Source organism: Propithecus coquereli, unplaced genomic scaffold, assembly GCF_000956105.1.
Source record: "Propithecus coquereli isolate 6110/MARCELLA unplaced genomic scaffold, Pcoq_1.0 Scaffold506, whole genome shotgun sequence".
NCBI lineage: Eukaryota > Metazoa > Chordata > Mammalia > Primates > Indriidae > Propithecus > Propithecus coquereli.
In genome coordinates this window covers 78,627-102,541 of record NW_012150908.1, presented here as the reverse complement: position 1 = coordinate 102,541, position 23,915 = coordinate 78,627, and the positions used below count along the sequence as shown (strand labels likewise).

The following is a 23,915-nucleotide window of genomic DNA, read 5'->3' as shown; positions in this document are numbered from 1 at the left end:
ACAAAAGCAGCCCAGTGGTTTAAATGGTCTGTGTAGTAATCACCCAGCAAGGCTCTATCCGAGAAAAACTTTTTGCCTCTATTCCGCCTCTGTACAGAAGGACCAGCATGAGGCTTTAGCAGGCGTGTAAGCTCTCAGAACGCTGGTCTTCAAGGGTGGGGTGTGTTTTCATTCACTTTCCCTGCTGTGTGTAATGTACAAATTTCCTTTAAACCTATCATTTCATGTAATTTAGACTGCTACTTACTGGATTTTCCCTCCTCCTTTTTCCCTTTTCTCTGTCAGAGCACCTGGCTTAGTCCTTCATTTACAGGAAAGAGAAAAGACCCTTTCTTGTCCTTCAGGGATCTAGCTGAGAAGTTTCCCTGCATCTCAGCCATTCTTCAGTTTGTCAAATGAATCTCAAAACAACCCTACCCTGTGAAAAACTCCTCCCAAGCTAGGTGACTATGAAGGTGTTTTTTTATTTTCCAAAGTCCCTACAATAAATTTCATAAAAATGCCCACAAAGCAATGAAACACCAGCCTTTGGAGTAAAGGGAACTGTCACAGAAATGCTAAACAAGAAGTGACCTACCAGCCAATGTAGAGCAGACCCAACCGCAGCGGACAGATGGTCCCTGTGAGTCTGTGTGAGGGGAAACAGCATCTCCAGAAATTTGATAAAATTCCCAGATGAGCCAAAAAGAAATAAATACCACCTCAGGCTTAGGGAGGATTTGCTTTTTGCGAATATGATGAGTTAAATCTATAAGCACATTTTCTGTTTAAGTATGGTAAGTATGAAAGAAACATATTATTTCTTTGAAATGATTAATAGTCCTTGGTAAATAGCATCATAAATTTCTTTAATGAGCTACTAATATGTGGAATTATACAATTCTTAAGATAGGAGAGACCCTAAGTCTTATTTCACCCACCTTCCTGAGTTTACAAGTGGAGAAACTGAGCTCCACGGATGAACTCGTAAGCACAGGTTCACACAAGTAATGAGAGCAGAACCAGCACTGGGATTGAAGGCTCCGAACTGTGGAGTTACAAAGAAAATACTTCCTCAACTGAGAGAAGGTTAGAGTGCCCTCATGTGTCCCTACATAGAAATTCTTTAGGTCTTTACAAAATTTAAAATAGCTTTCATCTCTGCATCAATTTTTCTGCACTGGGGTGAGGGCCAAGCATTTAGCTCTAAAGACAAACCCTGTGATCACCATGTTATCCGAAGTAAATGAGCAATGCATTTGACTTATTTAATTGGTAAGGATACAGAAGCAGTAACAGCATTCCTAAGGTATCTTTGTGTGGATTGGAGTCTGACAGACCTGAGTTTCTGTCCCAGGCAGCCACATGCAATCTTTGCAACCTTGAACTAGTTGCAACACCAGTCTGAGCCTCAGTTCCCTCATTTGTAAATGCAGGTAATCACCACCCTGCAGGATTGTGGCAGAGATCAGATGAGATCATGTAAGTAAAATGCCCAGCTTGGCATTTGATACATAATAAGCACTGAATAAATTGAAATTGTTTTGGTCATTTTCAGACAAGAACCCCCACCAGGGATCACCATCAAGTCAATGGTGAAGGAGCTGAAGTGTAAACTCTGGGGAGATAAACAGAATGTCTTCAGGATGCTTTTAGTTCCATGAGCTCTGGGAGGCAGAGGAAAAGTAGAGAGAATTTTTAAAGAAATAGGTACTGAATATGGGATTCCTCCAAAATAACTTTCTCCTTCCGATGAGGAAATCTAAATGGACCTAAGCCAAATGGCTTTCCCACAGATGGAAGCTCTTTCAGAGGTAACACCTGGAACTAAGGGTCCAGCAGTCAAAAAATGAAACAAAACAAAACAAAACAGCCTCTACTATGAAAGAAAATATTTGAAAACCAGCTCCTATTGTCATTGACCCAGTTCTTGTAGAAGTCTTTATTTATTGAGAGGCTAGCCATATTAAAATTAATAAAGAACAGAGGTAAATAACAATAGCTGGATGAATTCATCCTTTGATTTTAACTTTCTTCAACTCTTTATGACACAAGCGATCTCAACTAAAGCGTTCAGCAAAATTGCAGTAAATCAAGATCTTTTGCCCCAATGAACTTTCAAAGTTCCCCTCTCCTCCCAATAATTCTCAAAGCCATCCTTTTCCTGTGTGTGGGAGGGATATATCATTATTTATGATACAAGAAGACTTGACCTTTAAATGTCAGTGGAAACGTAGAGTCTGGCCGTTCTGTCTGTACCTTCCAGCAGCGTATTGGAGAATTAAGCGAATAGTCCGACAGTGTGCAAATGGCGAAGAGAGAGAGGTGGAAGAAACACATCATCCGTTCTTCCATCTTCTTGTTATATAATCAGGGAAAAGCAAAGGACGAATTGGGCTGGCCTCCCGTTATCTAAATACTTATTCTAAATGGAACAATTGCTACTGCAAGAGCTGATAAAGAGCTCTCAGAGTTTGTGAGCCTCACCCTTTCTGGTAATCTGTTACCTTTAAATAAGGCAAGTGCAGCACATGAGGCTGAGGCATTCATTATTTATAGAAAGTTCCTCGTCAGACTCATCCTTGGTTGTGGAGGCAGAGTCGGAGCCGCTGCGCCTGAGCAGCAGTGACCCGCTGCATTCTAGCCTGTTGCAGGGCTATTCTGGGCAATGTGGAGCTGGACTCCTTGTGGTCATAAATCTTTAGTCGACTAATGAAAAGAGATTCCCTGCCTCATACGTGAAAGTCTTGTATTTGTGTGGATTATCTGAACAATACATTTTCTGGCCATTGTAGTTACTTCAATAGTATTTGTGAAACACTCCATTCCTGATGTTTGTCTCATTTTCTGCTTTATGCTTTTATGTATCATTTTTCTCCTTAGAATGCCCCCCTAATCTCTCTTGCCTATTGATATATCGATATAAGCAATATCGATGGTTGTATTGCTAGCCCTTGTAGTAGGGTTTAGTCCTAGTATACCAAGAAAAAATTTATTCATAAAGGGGTCTTTTTTCAGGGGTCCATCTCAATCAAAGGGAGCCTCCTCTTGTACTTTTCCACCTTCTTCTCCCCTTTGTGTGGCCCCACCTCACTTGCAGCCAGCTCTGCCCCTGCCTGGGGACTCTGGTCCAGGTACAAGATAAGACGAAGCCAGGAGGGAAGGCCCCATAGAGCAGAGCCCTCGGTGGGATTGGGGCCCCAGAACAGGGCTGGACCGAGACACATCCAACGTGTGCTTCAGACAGCTTAACCATAGGGCACCCTGCAACTGTCACTTTAAAAATATCTATTAATCATTTAGTAAGAAATGTAGAGGTGAAATTGCACCATGAGGTTTGTCTCCTTTCCCAAGTCTCTTCCTCAGCCGTGCAGCTCCTCTGATGCCTTCTCCTTCCCCTTGGATTCTCAGCCTCCTCAGCCCCCTAGCTTCTCACCCTCTCTCCTCTTCCTCAGTACAGCAAATGAAGCCTTCCCAAGCTTCTGTCCCCAAACTCGCATGCCCCACCCACTGCCTAGCACTGCTTCGAGTATGTCAAAAGCCATTAATGCCAGAGATGAACACTTCAGTTGTGCTTAGCAAACAGAAGACGCCACAGTTACCAGGATTCACTCTGTTTAGAGGAGAGTGGGGATTAAAAATAACGTACTTTCCTTAGCATATGTTCATATTCAAGACAAAGAGTTTACTGTGTGCATTGAAGACAGGTTTTTTTCCCTCAGTATCTTGCCCATTGCGTAAGGAGTCACTGGTAAAAACCCTGCATCAACTGGCAGCAAATTTGCAGTTTACTCCAGCAATACTTTGACAGGCTTGTAGACTGGTCCCCTCCGTCTCTGCTCTGCTGGTGGACCCTTCAACACGGCTGCACCTGGAAGCCCACAGCCCTGACAGAGCTGGCTGCCGTCGTGAGTTAGGAAAACGCTTGAAGGGAAGTGAGCTGGTGATGGCCTCCATGGGAAGTGAGAGTCATGTGTTAGGGGATCTGGAGTCCTGAAGGTGTTCCTGTATAGTCCTCATCCCATCTCACTCTGAGAGTGGATATTCACGCCGAGGGAATGAGCAGTTCCTAAACGGCTCTTCCTCCGGAAACTCGTCCTTGCTGATGAGCTCCATATTCATACTGAGACACATGGTTTTAGTCATTTGTAAGATTAAAAGTGGTTTATCCAAACCTCAGAGACATATGCAAAGTTTTCAATCAGATGATCTTCAATAGAAATGTTTTGACTGTCTTCATTTTAATACACTTGAAAAAATTTTGAATTTCTTAAAAATCACAAGTCATTAAAATATAGGCACTTTAAGTGAGATAATGTGTTTGAAGGTCTAAATCTCATTTTTAAGCTCATTTTCTGAAGAAAATATTGTTGAGAGATTTTTTAATAGAAATTCTATAAAGAGTGTTCTCTGTGATGTCTGTAAATTTCTTTGGTTTAAACACTTATGTCTTTTCTCTGTCTCTTTATAAGCATGATGCTGCTTCCTCTTCTGCTGTCTGCACTGATCTACATAAAATCTTACAGTGGCCCCCCTTATCCACAGGAGGTTTGTTCCAAGACCCTCAGTGGATGCCTGAAACCTCAGATAGTACCAAGCCCTGTATATACTATGTTTTTTTCCTATACATACATACCTTCGAAAAAGTTTAATTTATATTATAAATTAGGCACAGTTAGAGATTAACAACAGTAACTAATAATAAAATAGAATAATTGTAGCAATCTGCCAGCATCACTGCTCTTGCACTTTGGGATCACGGTTAAGTAAAATGAGGTTTACTGTGATGCTGCAACACAAGCACTGTGATACCGGACAGTCCATCTGACAACCGAGGTGGCTCCTGAGCGACTAACGGGCAGGTCGCCTCCACAGCGTGAATGTGCCAAGCGAAGGGGTGGGCAGAATGGCGCAAGTTTTCATCACACTACTCCAAACCCTGTGCAATTTAAAGCTTATGAATTGTTTATTTCTGGAGTTTTCCATTTAATATTTTTAGACCACAGTTGACCTCGGGTAACAGAAATCTCAGCAAGTGAAACCTTGGATAAGAGGGGAGTGTGTATTCTCAGAAAAAGTCAACTCTTTAAAATTGCTTCACAAGTACCAGGTCGTCATCTCCAAAACCCTCAAATATGGACTGACAGAATGAGGAAGAGCAATTGTTTAGCTGGGCCCCTTGGCTTCTGATCCCAATTTCATTTGGAGTCTGTTCTCTCCCTTTCCTCCTTAAGAAATGGGAGCAAAATTACTCTTTTTCTTTGGCTGAAACACTTAATCTCTTTTCTCTCTCTCTTTATAAGCAAGATGCTCGTTTCTTTCTGCTGTTTGCACTGATTGTCTTCTGACCTAGTTGAGCCTTAACGGCTGCCCAGACACTTTCTGGTAGCTGGCATCCTTATTGAGATAAAATGTGAGCAAGGGTTTTTGATCTTTTGTGTTTGGGCACCTTTAATATCCTTTTGTTGTTGCTGTTGTTTTTGGACAGGAAAGAGTCTTTGCAGCTAAGATCTTATTAATTCACCCAGAACATTTTTTGTTCATGTATTTTATATTAATTTATAAAAATAAAGTTGACAGTCAATGCTGTTTTGTGCAGCATCAGCTCCAGTGGGTAACTGGGAGGATGGATGAACCTGTTTTTTGTTTGTTTGTTTTTTGCAAGCTGCCTGCGTTACTCAGACCTCACTTGACAAGGTATAGGCTAATAGTCAGAGAAAGAATATGCAGATTACATACATGTGACCTAAAATTCAGACTAAGATAAAATAGACAAGCCCTAATTGAACATTCTGACTATTCCTAATAGAAAATATATGTACATTCGGTATATGTTTTCAGTCCAAGCTTACAATGGACCAGACCGTCTTAATTTTGCTAGAAATAATATGATGAAGTACTGATAAAAAATTGGAATTTACATGGAGTTTAGATGACTCTTTCAAAAATGATCTCAAAATAATATTTTCTTTAAAATAATTTTCGGAGAATGATTATTAATATCTATTGGAAGCTCTCTATTGATATTAGTAAAAATATTTCAGTGAAATAGTAGATTTTTTTCAATTCTTTTAAACATACTTTTCCAAATAAATGAAAGGTATTTTTCCACCCAAATAAGAGCTTTTTCTGGATTTCATTCAGATCGGCCAGTTTTAGTGCCGACATATATAGATACACAAAAATACTTTGGTGACTAAGGACGTAAGTTCTAAACACTTCTATAAATATCCTTTCCTATCCAGACTCTTGCTGTCTAAACAGGCTATAACAACTTATAAGATTTGTTTTACCTGGAATTCACTATCTGAATCAAAAATCTCACGACAGTGAGTTCACACATGTGAGCTAACAAAAACATTTAAGTTGTCAGTATATGCAGTCGAAAAGGTGGAAACTGTGTTGCATCCATAGCTCAGCTGCCCTCCCAGGAGACTTGAGCTGTGCATTAGTGCTCTCAACTTACCACATTATTGAGTGGAAATGTCTTCTAAAAAAGAAAAAAGCCTGTGAATAAAATAAGCAAACTTGAGCAGCCTAAAAAGCCCATACATACGAAGAAATATAGGAAGTGATAAAGCATATTGAGAGAGGCAACCTAACATAAGCTGGGCCATTCTCATGTCCCTAAGCACTATGCATTAATGTTTTAAGTGTGTAAGAAAATACAGAAAAACTTCTGAAAGTGTTGGTTCTGGTGTTTAGTGTTTAAAATGTGTTAGGGAATGATTCTTTGCGGATGGCTTTATAGATGTTTGAGTGTTTTAGTGATATTTGTAAAAACTGATAGGTTTTTTTGATGGGTTGGGAAAGCACTACTATTATATGTTTCCATTTCCAATAATGGATTGTATAGGCTTTCACTCCCCAAAAATCTGCTATTCAACAGGTTTTCAACAACAGATTGGATTTTTTTGATAAATATTTGTTTTTCTATAGAAATCACTTGAGGATGTCTAATTGTATGATGTTAAAAATAAAATGTTCGATAACATCCTTGGAATTTTCTCTCCTATTCTTTCAAACTATGTAGTCACTGTATTCATGTATTTCCAGGTGTTGACATAGGAGCAAACTAGAGAAAATTTATAACTTTAATTTTAGTGCCAATTTGAATTTAAACTGTAAAATGCTGCAATCTGAACTTATTCCTTTTGATGTTGGTTTGGGATATAACCTATAGTAAATCACTTAAACTGAAGACTTCATTTTTCCCAGCTCTAAATATTAACTTCCATGGCAGATTGTCAAATATAAATATTTTACTAAGGTTTCACAGCATTATTTAAAAACCAGAATTATTTGTCTCTCAGATAGTAGCATCCTTGTAGGAGATGACACAAATTTCTTAATAATAAATAATAATAATAATATGTTTAAGCTCATTCTGTTGACCAGGGACTTTTCTAAGTGTTTACCTGTGTTAACTCATTTAGCCTTCACAACAAACCAATGAAGTTGGTATTGATGTTGTTCCTGTTTTACAGATGAGGAAACTGAGACATGGCATTTCAGTCACATAGGTAGCAAGCAATAGAGTCCAGATTATGAACTCACCTGGACTGGCACCAGACTGTATGCTGTTATCCAGTGTGGAAACACTCCATTTAGCTTCTTCAGAGCTATGGTCATTCACTAAGTTGGGTCTCGGGACTGACCTTTTGTAAAGTTCTTCTTTCTTAATTGACACCTTGTAAACTGCAAGTTTGGGTCCTTTAGGGCTGAGCAGACAGAGAAATGGCATTTTGGTCCTGGATGTGGCAAGCGAAAATACTTAACTTGATAACTGTAAAAGAGGGAATTGAATGGCTATCAATTCTTTGGTGTTCTGGTGGGTAGGGGATGGGAATAGAGCCTTCCAATGCTCGGTCACCTTATGGATGGGTGGGCAGCAGTTGCTGGAGGCCCTGAGGCCAATTAAGGATCGAAAGAAGCACAGGGTACTAGGTCCAGCTCAGACAAGCCAAGAATCTCAGTCTAGAGCAGTGTGTCCACCTTTTGCTCATATTGCCCCCCTAAGGAGTCTTTTTAGCCATTTCTCTTCTAATTCCACCACCCCATGAAATTTTAATACTGCAGATATATCTGTGCTTTATGTATAAAAGAGTAAGAATTTTTCACCATCCAAGAACCAATTTTTGTGATGTCAGTGCCTAGAGGCACAACTGGATGGTGTGAGTACACACAGGGTGGGGATGGTGGAGTCAGGGAACCAGCTTGGAGGGGCCAATGGGCTTCAAAGTTAGAAGGGCTCACCAAGGGCAGAGGAGTGCACAAGGGAGGTTAATACTGGAGTTTTCTTAAATATGTGAGATCAGAAGTTCTTTGACATGTGTCACCATCCCCACCTCTCCAGATGGGGAGTTTCTTTCTCTTTTTCATATGCTTCACTCAAGTCTTGTGTCATTCATTCTTCCCTCTGTAGTGGCGAGTGTGATCACCATGTAATCTGAAATGTCATTGAAATGTGTCATTGCAGGCTATGTGGTTTCAATTCTTTTTGTTTTATTTAGAAACCAGGTTCCCAAGAAGCTTGCTTTAAATTCATTTTGACTGAGTTCAGAAAATGGATGCTACTCCAATTTGCAAGAAATGGGTAATGAAAGTGCTTTAACTTTCATTAAAAACTGCTGTGCGCTCACTTGAAATCTCTAATCCCCAAATAACAAGCCTCAGAATTAAGCAGCAATTTGTATTCCAGATAAAGAGCAAACTGTTGTCCCTGGTCTTCACAAGGCCAGCCCGTTTTTTCATACCTGGCCTCTCAGATTATCTAACACTGTCTAGGAGGAAACAACGACAACACTGACCAAAAATCTTGCTAACCTTTTCCCACTCGCATCTCTCTCTTCCCTTGTGATTTCACTGCCACAGTGAGTCTATTCTGAAATCTGTAACCCAGTGCACATCCCAAAGGTCCTAATAAACCTTAAGTATCCTTATCTAACCACCTGCTAGAGGCATGATAAGGAAAGCAAGGCCTCCCAATATTTTCCTTCTTCACAAACAAGGTGTGGTTACTCAATTGGTCAAAGGCTAAGGGGCATTCCCGGAACAAAAGGAATTTTAGGTAAAGAAAGCATCTGCCCAGATATGGGAAGGAAGTCACCAGATTATATTCGAAGAGTTGAAAGTATTAGAAGACCAACTGTAGAAGGCCGTGCCCAGAAGTCAAAGGACTTCTTGGGAAACCATATTCTTATATTATGGCCATAAGTATCAAGCCTGGGTGTCCAATAGAATAACCTCAGGAGCTTTCAACTCCCACCCCAGAGAGATTCTGACTCAGTGGGTCTGGGGTGGGAACTGGTGTTTTTTCACAGACCTCCCACCCCAGTGATTCTGATGTGCATCCAAGGTTGCGAATTACTGCTTTAGATTACAAAGCGCTCCCACATATATTGTCCAGAGTTTTGTATACACAAAGAAAGGGAAAAGAAACATCGTTAATACTTGTTGACTATGTAAGAACATAAGAAGAGACAGGAGTAGTAATTGTGAAAATGAAGGGATTGCAGAAAAATAAGTTTCTAGAAACTGGAGGAAAAAAAACCCTCTACCTTTCTAAGGGCTTAAATTGGTCCTTGGAGTGTAGAGCATTAAGGAGGGACTTGTATGTTCATATTTCCTGCTATATGTGGAATAGTTTTGAGCTGAGAACAAAATTCTCTGCCCAGAGAAGTCCAAAAACAGTCATTTAATGTTCGATGTCGATTATTTCCTAAAATCATGTTATCTAGTCTATAAATGAAAAATACTGCAGAAAAGGAGAAAAAGATTTTTGTTAGTCAAAAAGTATGTTAGAAATGTCATATTAATATTTCTATGCTCATTCTGGGCTGTACACATGTTCTACATATATAGACAGGCAATGTGCCTCAACAGAATCCTGCCAGATTTCAGATAATTATAATTGTCAATTCCACAGATAAAAGTGGCACATGAATGACCTTGGATATAACTAAGGATGAAATAAAGCCAGTGCTGGGCTCTCAGATTAGGGGGAAATACAGAAGTCAAGTTGCAATGAGGCAGAAGTAAAAGAACTTGTGATGACTAAGTAGGAGATTAAATGTTAAGATTTTAGAAGTGGGTGATGGCAAAGGTTAGGCTGCGACCACGAGATGGGTGGCTGCAGTCAACAGAGTGGAGGCTAAGCTGTCACCTGCACGTCAACCAATGAGATGGAGAGGAACAATGGATCACGTACAGAGAAGAAAATCTTCCAGACCCTCAGAATTTAAGATAAGAAGCTTCATTTAAGCAGCCCTTCATTCTCTGGTTTCTAACTAATAAAGAATGGCTAGTATTTAATAACAATAATTATAGTTCAGCACTTACTAAGTGTCAGCATTATTCTAAGCTCTTTGCATACATTTCACTATTCACAACAATTTTGTGATGGTCGGTAGTGTTGTGCCTCTTTTTCAGATGAGGAAACTGAGACACAGAGTAAGCAACTTATTCAATGTGGGTTGTAAGCGCTGGGGAGAAGACATAGACAGATTCGGGGTGAGAGAACATTTCACAGAAGATATCAGCAAAAGAAAGTGAACAGAGTCCAGAAGGAGACCTGCCCACCTACATATACTGCACACCAGCAGTTGCCAGGCTGCACGTCGGGGCCTGGTGAGACGTGCGTCTGGAATAACGCATTGGAGCCATATCAAAGAGAGTTCTGAACCCCAGTGTTTAGAGTCTGAACCTGATATGCGCGGTGGGAGGAAAGCATCATCATCAGAGCTGTGTCTTAAGAAAACGACCTTTTGAGGATGAACAAATTGGAAAGAGGCTGGAGTGAAAGGACCCAAGTTAGGGGTTTTTTGTCCTGATTATTTGACAAGTAACCAGTATATCAGTGAGAAGAATGACAGTTGAAGGTTAAAGGAAGAGACAAGTTTGATATGTGTTGTAATGGTCAAATGTAAATTCTGGAATCTGTTGGATGAAGGGGTGAGGAAGAGGGAAGAATTTAAATAGAGTCCAAGGTTTCAAGTTTGAGTGAACTATTGGCAGAATCCAGGAGAAGCAATTTGTGGGAGTGAGAGGGCCAGCAGGAGTAGCTGGACTTTGAAAATATGCAAGGTGCTGTGTGAGCAGGCCATCAGGAGGGCAGCAGGTCACAGCAGGAAGGTGGGAACCAGAGTTTGGAACTTAGGAAAGTCTGGGCTAGAAATGAGGCTCGTGGTGTCATCTACCTAAGTGTGCTGAGGTAAACTGGGGGAGAGAATGAAGTCTCTGACAGTGGGCAAAGGAAGAGAACAGATCCTTGGAAAACATTTAAATTGAGAGACAAGAAGGAGGAAGAGGAACCAGAAAAGGAGATGAAAGGAGAGTAGTAAAGGAAGGATGGAAACACCCGGAAGTTTGCGGAAGTATGCGCTAAGCACGAGGGAATGCAAAATTCCAGAAGAAAGCTGCTTTGGTGAGCCCTCAGAGAAACCACGAATAAAGCCATTTGGATTAGAAGGTTGTCAGGATAAGAGTAGTGATAGAAGGGTAGGAGGCGGACTTGGATGGTAAGGAATGAGAAGGTCACAGCAGACAAGGGCAGCAGGACTGGCTCACACTTTCAAGAATTTGACAGCAAAGAGGAAAGAAGATAGTAGCATGTAAGAGTAAGACATAAGGAAAGGGCTTGTTTTTGTTTTAAGACAAAGGGGTGACACTTAAATATACTTTAGAGAGAGATAAAGGAGCCATAGAGAGGGCTGAGTGAAGATGCATAAGTAATGCCAGGTAGTAGCAGCAAAGAGGCAGAAATCAGAGAGGGGTGCAGTTCTAAACCGTTTTCTGACCTTATCATAAAACAAACCAGAACGCATGGAACTGCTATCCCTGCCAATTCCCATGCAACTATTCTCTTAGAGAACAAGGCAAGGACCCATGAGGCAGAGTTTTTTCCTCCGCATCTGGGGAAGTGCTTGAATTTTATTCATACATCCCAGTCCAGAAGGGGAAAATTGCTGTTTTTAGAGAACAAAATAACTTCCATGAGTTGTGGGGAGAAAAAGGGAGGCAACTTTGATAATGAAGAAAAAAAAATTGCATTGTAAAATATTAAGATTTTCTTTTTGTAAATACCATTTGCAGATTGCATAGCTTATTGCATATATGGGAGAGGGGAGGACATTTTTAACCTGTTTTTCCAAAAAGAAATAATTAAATGCACTTAAGTACTTGAATGTTATTTCACCCACTCCATATGAGGCAAAAGCTTTAAGTAGAAGGGCAAAAATATTGATAGTGGTTAATGAGTGATGGTTGGCTTTGACTGCTATAGGCCTATGTAGGGCAACTGCTATAAAACATTCCGCAATCTGCTCCATTGTCCTGTCCTGTCCTGTAAAGGTGGAGGGGGGAGGAGGGGGTGGGGATGGTGCTGGGCACAGGATATCAGAAAGGATAAAGTGGGGCCAGGGAAATGAAAAGGGAGCAAAAAGGTAAAGGACAACGCAGTGTTCTCAGGGAGTGAGTACATTCTCCCTCTTCTGTGGGATGAGCTAGGTACCATGGAAGTCCCTGTGTATTAAAAATGGTCCCTGGGCTCCCATTGCTGTCACATTTCTGCACAGTCCTCAGACACTGAGAAAAGTGTTGGAGGTTGTTAGCACATCTTCCTCTGGAGATGAAACTGGGCTGAGCACCAACAAGAGAACACCAGAGGGGATTTGTCTCTCCATGCTTGGATAATGGTTATTCCCTGATGCCCAGGGAAGAATTAAGTTCAATATGTGCCTTGCACTATATTACACACTCAATCCTGAACAGCTGGGCTGTTAATACAATTTTTTTAAAAAGAGAGAACTAGCTGTTCTCTATCCATATATAATGTATGCATAATAAATCTCTCAATGAGGAGGTATAAAAATTTCTTTTTTCTGTACAGCCAAAGGAAGCAGAGCATTAGGCAAATGCAATGAGTCTCATTAACAGAGAAAACCAGTGTGGAAAATCCAGGGGGACTTGTTCCACATTTCTATTAGTAATGGCAATTTTTTTTACCTGAAATATGCTGGCAATATTCTCACTTGCAAAATTCAATTTGCCTAAGGATTAATAAATATGCCTTTTCTTAATACTTAACTGGATATCCTCCATGTTCCAGATGCTACATAAAAATAAAGCATTATTTTTCACTTTTTTCTTTTTTTCACTTTATTTCTGAGAAGATAAAATAGTAAAGCCATCACAAAATGATTTTCAAGAAAATGGAAATAATGTCACATAAAACAGAATTTTGTAAAATTCAATATTATGTATGAAATGCCTACTCTAAAATTTAGTAAAATGGAAAACTGACGACAATAAACCAGTATGAAAACAAGAATTCGGACTGCAATATGGGGGTAGTGGTTAAGAACAAAATCAGTAGTGTCAGAACAAAGGCATTTTCCTCCTAGATTTTGCTTGCAAAGTGCAGCCACCTCTGTGGAGTCCCCATTCTCGGAGGCAGTCAGAGCATTAACAAAACTAGCCCACTGCATGAGTTAGTGGATAATAGACATAATGATGACTGACACTGGATAGAATCCAATGACAAAATGAAAGGCACTTGCTAAAGATGATTTTCACCTAAAAATAGTTACCATTGAAATATTGTCTCGCTATAGTTAAAATGTGCCTATTGTGGTCACCTGTACTTCATAACAGGGTGGCCTCAGTGTCCAGGAGAATACCTACCCTCTGCCCTCCACCTTTTATTTTTAGTTGACACATAATAATTGTACATATTTATGGGATACAGAGTGATATTTTAATATGTCTATACAATGTATAATCAAATCAGGGTAATTAGCATATCCATCACCTTGAACATTTATCCTTTCTTTGTGTTGTGAACAAAATTCTCTCTTTTAGCTCTTTGAAAATATATAATAAATCATAGTTAACCATATTCACCCTTCAGTGCTGCAGAACACCAGAATTCATTCCTCCTATCTAGCTATAATTTTGTATCTGTTAACCAACCTTTCCCCATGCTCAAAAATTTTTTTAGCTCCAACATATGAGTGAGAACATACAGTATTTATCTTTCTATGCCTAACTTATTTTGCTTAATATAATGTCCTTATCCATGTTGCCTCAGATAACAGGATTTCATTCTTTTTTATAGCTAAATAGGATTCCATTGTGTATATATACATTTTTAATCTATTCATCTGTTGATAGACATTGAAGTTGACTCCATATCTTAGCTATTGTGAATAGCGCTGCGGTAAACATGAAAGTGCAGGTATCCCTTTGATATACTGATTTTCTTTCCTCGGGAGAAGTACCCAGTATTGCAGTTGAAGGATCATAGGATAGTTACATTTTTAGTTTTTTTGCGAAACTTCCATACTGTTTTCCATAATGGCTATGCTAATTTGCATTACCACCAACAGTGTTTAAGAGTTCCCTTTTCTTCACATTTTCACCAGCACTTGTTATTTTTTATCTTTTTGATAATAGCCATTCTAACTGTAGGGAGAGAGAATATCTCATTGTGGTTTTGATTTGCATGTCCTTGATGATTGGTGATGTTGAGTATTTTTTCATGTGTTTATTTGCCATTCATTTGTATGTCTTCTTTTGAGAATGTTTATTCAGTTCCTTTTCCCACTTTTTAATTGGATTATTTGTTATTTATGCTTTTGAGTTTTTGAGTTCCTTGTAAATTCTGGATATTAGTCCCTCGGAGGATGAATAGTTTGCAAATATTTTTTCCCATTCTACAAGTTTTCTCTTCACTCTGTTGATTGTTTTCCTTGCTGTGGAGAAGCATTTCAGTTTAATATAGGCCTATTTGTCTGTTTTTGTTTTTGTTGCCTATGTTTTTGAAGTCTTAGCCATAAAATCTTTGCCTAGACCAACATCCCGACATTTACTCCATGTTTTCTTCTAGTAAAGGTAAACAATAAAAGAGGAAAAAAGGAACAAAGTGTATACAAAATAATTAGAAAACAATTAACAAAATAACAGGAGTAAGTCCTCACCTATCAATAACAACCTTAAATGTAAAAGGTTTGAATCCTCAATTTAAAGATATAGACTGGCTGAATGGGAAAAAAAAAAAAAGACACAACTATTTGCTGCCTATAAGAGACTCACTTCATGACACACGTAAACTGAACAGGAAGGGATAGAAAAAAAATATTTTATGCAGATGGAAACCAAAAGTGTACAGATATAGCTCTACTTATATTAGACAAAATAGACTTTAAGGCAAGAAAAAAAAACATAAAAAGAGACAAAGACGGTCATTATAAAATGATAAAGTGATCAATTCAACAAGAGGCTATAACAATCTTAAATATATATGCATCCAACCCTGGAGCCCCCAGATATATAAAGCAAATATTATTAGGGCTGAGGAGAGCAATAGACTTCAATACAGTAATAGCTGGGGACTTAAATACCCCACTCTCAGCATTGGATAGATCATCTAGACCTGTGGTCCTCAACATTTTTGGCATCAGGGACCAGTTTCATGGAAGACATTTTTCCACAGACTGAGGGCAGGAGTGTGGGGTGTCGTGGGTGAGGGGGAGGTGGTGGGGAGCTCAGGCCCATTTCCTAACAGGCCGTGGACCAGTATTGCACTGCAGCCTTGGGGTTGGGGACCACAGAAAGAAAATAAACAAAGAAACATCAGATTTAATCCACACTATAGACCAAATGGATGTAACAGACATTTATAGAACATTTCATCCTACCATCTTGTTTTTTAAGGCAGAGAAACAGAATGTGCATTTGGACCATTGATAGCAGTTTTGGCTCATTACAATAGGAATTTGAAAAGAGGAACATATTAACTGAATTGAGCCCATCAAAATGTTTACCTGATCTGTCAATAAATCATTCCAACTGACTCAGATTTTTACAATAGTAAAATAGTATGGAATTTTTATTTATTTATGTTTTATATTTGAAAAGCATAAAAAGGGGGCACTCTTTTTTTAATTCTGCCTTTCTTAAAATTTAAATGCTTATCCGAGTATTACTGAGATAGACACAGTGTTTTCACATCCTTTGTTTCAATTACAGCATGAATACATGGATATGTCCCAGTTAAGCATTCTTCTATGAGGGGCAACCTCCGGTTTGTCTCTATTATGAATATTTTTCAGCAAATGTCTTTGTTTTTCCAACCGTTAGAGTTTATTTCCTCAGAATAACTTTCCTGAAATGAAATTACTAGATCAAATGATATGAATATTTTAAAGCTCCTATTTGCAAGCATATTTCAAATAACTTTTTAAAAGATTATTTATTAATTTACCTCATACTAGCAATATATTAATATGAGAACTATAGTATCACCCCAGGCTTAACAAGCTAATAAGACTATATGACTTTTGTGTTTCATTCCTAGCAAGCTTGAAAATTTTTGCAACTACTCATTTACAATTTTTTGTGTATTTGGTTCTTATTTTTTTTTCTTATAAATTGTCTTATTTTTCTCAACTTCTGTCTCATCTCCTTTCTTCACCTTTATTCCTTTGTATAGGCTCCCATGATTCATTCAGCTACTGGGTAGACGAAAAGTCCCCAGTGGGGCCTGACCAAACGCAGGCTATCAAACGCCTCGCCAGGATCTCTTTGGTGAAGAAGCTAATGAAGAAATGGTCTGTGACTCAGAACCTGACATTCCGGGAACAACTAGAAGCTGGAATCCGCTATTTTGACCTTCGTGTGTCTTCCAAACCAGGGGATGCTGATCAGGAGATCTACTTCATCCACGGGCTTTTCGGCATTAAGGTCTGGGATGGGCTGATGGAGATTGACTCATTTCTTACACAGCACCCCCGAGAGATTGTCTTCTTGGATTTTAACCATTTCTATGCCATGGATGAGGCCCATCACAAATGCCTGATTCTCCGGATCCAGGAGGCCTTTGGAAACAAGCTGTGTCCAACCTGCAGTGTGGAAAGTATGACACTGAAAAACCTATGGGAGAAGACGTACCAGGTAGGAGGCCAGGAGAGATGAGCTTCTGAGAGCAAGGCTTAATTCTTTCTGCTATTCCTGTGTCACCAGTTGTAAAATGGGCCAGTCCAGGGCTCTTAGGCTATAAGGTGTGGATTGTTTGAAATATTAAACATATGCCAACTGGTTTCTGGGCTCTATAATAGCCTCAAGGGTTGGGACTAACACTTGCCAAATATTTAAAGCAACCTGTCTAGCAACCTGTTTAACATCTAAATTAACTTTGAATGGCCTGGCAGAACCAACCCAAGGGAATGCTGTGAAATTGGTCCAGTTGGTCATTACCATTCTATCTGCCATAAGGTCCATTTCTCCCACCTCGTTCCCCTCAGGGATAGTCCATTCCATCTTGTCTTCAACTCAGTGTCAGATAATCCTTGCCAAGGTATTGACTGATAAGGAAAAGCATTAGCTGACAAAGCCATATGAAGTGATTCATCTCAGAAGAGTTAACATTTTAAAAGGCCTTCTTTGTAGAATCTGGGTCATAGAGGGAGAAAGAAGGAAGGAAGGAAGAGCTCGTTAAAGGGGCTCCAGCTGGGAGAGCATTCCCAGGACTGTTTAAGTTGAGAAGAGCCTCCAAACCTAGGCCCATGAGGGACATGCCCAGGAAAAGGAATGTGGGCCCAGATGTAGTCCACTCTGATCCCAAATGATAATAGTTAAGGGCAGTACCTTTCATATAAAGTTGCTCACTTGCTCAGTAGATGCATTAACCAGCACATCTTAGAGGCAAATATTTTTGAACTCAAGGAGGAGCTTTTGATTAAAAATCAGTTAAAGATTATTCACTTGAAAATATTTATTAAAGACCAAGTATGTGCCACGCAACCTTCTAAGGACTAGGGATAAATCAGTAAATAAAACAGACAAAGATACCTTGCCCTAACAGGGCTTTTATTCAGGTGGAGGGTGATAGGTCGCAGATAATGGTGATTTTATATATACATAATGATATAATGCTATAAAGAGATAAGAGCTGTGGAAAAAGAAAAAGTCAAGTGTGGTAAAAGGGAACCAGGGTTCTGTGGGTTGGAGAGTTGGCTGAAATTTTAAATAGATTGATCAGAGAAGCCTTCATTGAAAAGATGACACTTAAAGGAGTTAATCACATGGATCTTTGGAGGCAGAAGAAATAGCCAGTGCAGAGGCCCTAAAGCAGGAGTACCCCTGCCATCCTTGAGGAATGGCAGGGCCAGGGGGCTGGGGAAGGGTGAGGACAGAGTAGCAAGAGGAGGTCAGAGAGATGACGGGCGATCACGTGAGGTTTGAAGACCAGTAAGGACATTGGCTTTCACTGGAGTGAGGAGAGTTCTGAGGACAGGGGGATGTGGCCTGACTTAGGTCTTAATGGGATCCTTCTGGTTGCTGTGCTGGGAAGAGACCAGGGGCAGAGGAGCAGCCAGAAGTAAGGAACCCAGCGGTTAGTGGCTGGATTTTGAATCTATCGGAAGGTAGTGCCAACAGGGTATCCTAATGGATAGGATTCAGGATGTGAAAGAAAATGAGGACTCAAGGATGACTCCCAGGCTCAGCCTGAGTAACTGCGAGTACCAGGTTGTTTTGCACACCCCTAAAAGTGACTCCATAGAGGCTTAATGAGTTAATTCTTAGTATCTGTTACTCAAGCCATTTTCCACACTAAACTTCCGTAAGTAATATTTTTCCAAATATTTATCACACCTCTCACCACTAAACCTAAGTTTATATCTGTTCAGGTCTAATTTGGAGAGACTTTTTTCCCAGTGAAGTTTCTCTTTTACAATGTTAGATAGTAGTAATAACAACAACAACTACTAACATTTACGTGAACCCTTACAATGGGCTAGGTACATGGCTTAACTCTTGTAATCCTCTCAACAACCCTATGAGATAGGTACTTTGTTATTATCGCCATTTTATAGATGAGGAAACTGAGGCATAGAGAGATTAAGCAACTTGCCCAAGAGAAAGCTGGGCATGATTTAGAACTCTGGTTAGTGAGAACCAGGACTCAATCACAGGCTGCCTTGCTCTCCAGAGGTCCTGTGGCTTCTGATACTCTCTGAGTGCTGTGTACACATCTTCATGATTTTTACAACTGGTGTTGTAATTAGGCCAATGAAACACTTTCTTTTCATTAATGAATCCCTATTATCAGAGGATCTCAGAAAGCAGAATGGGAGGAATGGATGGAGATCTGTAAGAGGGCTTTTGAGTTTTGGGATTCAGGTAGGGTTAAATTTGAATACGGATATAATTTTATTTATTTTTTTGAGACAGAGTCTCACTTTTTTGCCCTGGCTAGAGTGAGTGCCGTGGCGTCAGCCTAGCTCACAGCAACCTCACACTCCTGGGCTCAAGCAATCCTTCTGCCTCAGCCTCCCGAGCAGCTGGGACTACAGGCATGCGCCACCATGCCCGGCTAATTTTTTCTATATATTTTTAGTTGTCCGATTAATTTCTTTCTATTTTTAGTAGAGACGGGGTCTCGCTCTTGCTCAGGCTGGTTTTGAACTCCTGAGCTCAAACAATCTGCCTGCCTCGGCCTCCCAGAGTGCTAGGATTATAGGCGTGAGCCACCGCGCCCAGCCATAATTTTATAATTTAATACACAGTATCCTGGATGGCTTGGCGTACTGCATACTAAACTGTTTAAAAATCTTCAGGAGTAAAAAGTATCTTCAGGAATAATAAACAGTGTGGACAGTGAATTTCTAGCATCTGAGTGATGATCTATCATAGTTTTTAGGTACGGGCTAATTTAACCGTGTCATCCAACTACAAATACTCCTAAAGTTGTAAAAGAAAGACTGTGATGACATATCAGAAAAAGGGGAGTGTCATCAGATTAAATCCTAAAATCCCTCTATGCCTCTTTCTTCCCCGTGTTTCCCTGCCGCATCTCTTCTTAAAAGCTAGACAAAGAGATCACAGAGTCACCAGTCGTCTCCCCCTGCTGGGGCAGTGTCACAGTGAACTTTAAATATTTATTATGTAATGAGCAGCCTTGCATGGAACTCCCTGAGTATTTTATTACTACAATTTAATAGCAAGAAGTGCACTACCATTCAATGAAATTTCATTAACTTAACATGAACTTACCTCACAGCTCACAGCTATATATTTATTTGTACTTTGGTGGCTTTGGGTTTTGACGGTAGAATGAGTTAGAAGATTTAATCTACATCTTGGAAGTATTTATGATCTTAATGAGAAGGCAAGAATACGTAACACTAGGAATATACAAGACAACTGGTGGCCAATTACAAGATAAAACTGCCTCAGATGATCTGTACTATATGAAGAAAAGTGTTTTATAATAAATCAACCGAGTGCTAGAACACAGCATAAGCCTGTCTGCCAGAGGCCCCCAATAAAGGAATGCTCGGCAGAAGAAGAGATCCATCAAGGAATATTTCTTAAAGGAAATGAGATTTTAATCTGCATTTCAAGTGAAAAACTGAACATGAACTACTGAGCAGGAGGGGAGAATATTTCAGAGAAAAATACAGCAGAGTGAGGTGGGGAGGCAGATGCAAAGCACAGGGCCAGAGTCACTGGATCCTTGTAGACTAAGAGCTGGTCTGCGAGGCCAGCCTCCGCTGTAAACAAACTCTCTCTCTAGCCTTCAGGATCGGAATGCTCAAGAAGAATTGAGAAAGGCATAAGTCCCCTTTTGGATAATTTGCACTCTGTGCACCTTTTCCCAGGCAGAGTAAAGAACAGCCCTGTCCTCTCATCCCCTGTCACGCGGCCCAGGGCCAAGCCACACGGGTTGCGGTCTGACAGGTGCTGCCACGGGGCCGCACAGCCTCCTGCCTCCCCAAGGCCCATTTCGCAGGCCGGCTTTCCCCGCAGGCCCCAGCCTTCCAAACTAGCCAAGTACAACGCCAGGAGGAAATCCTCCTGGCCCTCCCAGGCAATCTGCTTACGATGAGCCTGTGATTAACCTCATTAACACACGTGTTTACCTCAGACATCATTAGCAGTCAGTCAGACATTACTCAAAACCATTAAAAACAGCAAGAACAGCCATTACCCAGCTCAGTGCATCTGGCCTGGCTCTCCCCTTCAGGAGCAGTTAGTCAGGCACCTTAGTCACGAGCTAAATGCGCACTGGAAACAAGACTGACATTCAGAGCGCTTGCTCTTGGGTGCCCAGAGGATTATGCTCTGTGGCCAGCTATCCGAGGATTGCAGTCCAGGCGGCATAAACACGTACAGGACATTCCTCCAGGAAAAGATCACTGGTGCCCAGGAGGGGAAAAAAAAATTACTTCTAGAAACCCACACAACAGAGCTCTGAATTGGGACAATCGAAATAGCAATTCCCTGTCCCACCGCTGCCTCCCAGAGACTAATTAATGCTGTGAATGTGGTTTGCTAATTATTTTCAAAATCACCACCATCCTGAGCAGCCCTGCTGGAGGCCCACTGCCTCTGCAAAGCCTTGCCTGTCTGAAGTGGCGCACGCCCTCCCCGTCCTGGGAAGGGCGATTTCATTCCAAGTCAGCGCGCACAATTGAAAATCTGTTTACTCACAAATCAGTTCAGTGTTTTTTTCTCAGCTCCAAAAGCTATGTGTCAATTTCATGAGCATAGGAGACATAACTTCTAGACCTTACTGGCCAATTCAACCTCAGAATTCTCAGCCTGACGTTGAAAGATTCTCCGGGGCTTATGTATGGGTAAAATTTAAGAAGTCTGTGAATTTGGATGGGAAAAATTACATATTCATTTTTACTAAGATTCAATTGAAAGTTAGTATACCCATTGTTTATGAGAGCAGGCAGTGATCCACTGGCTTTGTTACTTTGTCTCCATAGATGTGTCCATATCTTATTTCAGTTATGGCAGATATCTTAAAATACCATTTATGCTCATCACTAACTCAAATTGTGGGATTTACTAGACTCACAACAAAATATTTTTATTTAATGCATTTATCATGAAGCATATACATGAATGTATTACATATTTAATACATTGATAGCTATATTTCCATATTATTGACTTCCTTTCTAATGCTGTCGATTTAATTTTATGCATTCATTTAAAATATAATTCTGAGAAGGGGGTCCATGATTTTACTATACTGCCAAAGATGCTCATGACAAAAAGAAAAAGCAGTTAAGAATCTTTGAGTCAGGAATATTGTAAGTGCTCAGTAAATCTTTGCTTAATTATTTTCTAAAAAATATATATAACAATTCTTGAATTTCCACATGTGATTATATTTGTTTGCCTTTTTCTCATCTAACAGTATAAAACCCAGAAGTTAAGATGCAGCTTTTTCATGAATTACTCTCATTTTTTCTGTCTTGAATGTTTCAGGTTCTTATTTTCTACCACTGTCCCTTCTACAAGCAATACCCCTTCCTGTGGCCGGGAAAGAAGATTCCAGCACCCTGGGCAAATACCACAAGTGTGCACAAACTAATCCTCTTCTTGGAGACCACTCTGAGTGAGCGGGCCCCACGCGGCTCCTTCCACGTCTCCCAAGCGATTCTCACCCCCAGAGTGAAGACCATCGCCCGAGGCCTGGTGGGTGGCCTCAAGAACACTCTGGTCCATAGGTAAGAAGTTGCTTCCACCCCTACAAGTAAGGTGTTTTTTTAAAAAACATTTAGCTTGATTCTATTCTGAATAAATAGCAGTAAAACCATATAGTTGGAGGATTTAGAAAAACAACAAGAATAAAACCCTTATATTTGAAAAAGCTGTGCATTTGAGGTGCACAACTTTATTAATAAAACACTATTAATAAGTACACATTATGCCACAAATACTGTACTGTCTATATTTGATACTGAGACTAATCACTTTTAGCTAATGCCATTTCTATTTACTTCTGACACATGGCCCCATTTGAGCTGGCCCAGATACTCACTCATTGAAGAACCATTAAATATAGACTGCTGTGCTAGGTGCTAGGGGTTGGTAGATGGCTCTTCAAGCCTTTCCCAAAAGGCTTACATGGTGACCATGAGTCCTAAGAAGCAGCTTAGGATGCCACCCACCATGCCATAGCTTCACATACTTCCTCAGGGCAGAATTGAGCCTGACTGTACAATTAGGTAGGAGAAGCTCCAGTAATTTTGTATTAGATGGTGTTCTTTATCTTGCACACCAATGCATGATAGATGTTTAGGATAAGGATGGTTTATATACATATATATATATATGTGTGTACATGTATGTGTGTATGTATATGTGTATATGTATGTATGTTTATATTATACAGCGAATGTTATAAATACATTTGGATAACAGAGCGTCCCTTGCAATCTAAGCCAAGGCAGCTAATATGTTCAGGTAACAAAAGATATTTACAAATGTAAGTTTGGTTCCTGAGTTCCAGGTACTGAGCAGATTCAGATAGTGAAAGAGTCATCCAAAACCAAGTCCCTGTTTACATGGTTCTGAGTTTGGATAACATGAGTTCGGATAACAGGAGTTCACCTGGCAGGAGTTTAGCTATCAAGGGACACCGGCATTTTTCTTTCTTGGTGAAAGCTCCTGATTATGTCAACCATAGACAGAACCAGAAACCTCTTTCTGTGTGGCTCTGTTAAGTCTTGACTGAATTAATTGCACTGAACTTGGAAAAGAGAATTTTATAAACCAGTATTATAACTTTCAGAAAAAATCACAGCTATAAACTTTCTTTTTTTTTTAATATATATTTGTGTATCCCCAGAGTCACTGGATCCTTGTAGACTAAGAGCTGGTCTGCGAGGCCAGCCTCCGCTGTAAACAAACTCTCTCTCTAGCCTTCAGGATCGGAATGCTCAAGAAGAATTGAGAAAGGCATAAGTCCCCTTTTGGATAATTTGCACTCTGTGCACCTTTTCCCAGGCAGAGTAAAGAACAGCCCTGTCCTCTCATCCCCTGTCACGCGGCCCAGGGCCAAGCCACACGGGTTGCGGTCTGACAGGTGCTGCCACGGGGCCGCACAGCCTCCTGCCTCCCCAAGGCCCATT

General features: G+C 40.2%; 1 protein-coding gene across 2 annotated transcripts in view; it reads left to right on the top strand.

The window, feature by feature from the left end:
- PLCXD2 (phosphatidylinositol-specific phospholipase C, X domain containing 2) overlaps positions 1-23,915 on the top strand; it is a 56,665-nt gene that overhangs the window by 15,262 nt on the left and 17,488 nt on the right. For both annotated transcript variants that reach the window (XM_012656520.1, XM_012656519.1), the window contains exons 2-3: positions 16,472-16,932; positions 22,267-22,508. In XM_012656520.1, the coding sequence (XP_012511974.1) occupies positions 16,472-16,932; positions 22,267-22,508 (703 nt within the window). The remainder of the gene's footprint in view (positions 1-16,471; positions 16,933-22,266; positions 22,509-23,915) is intronic.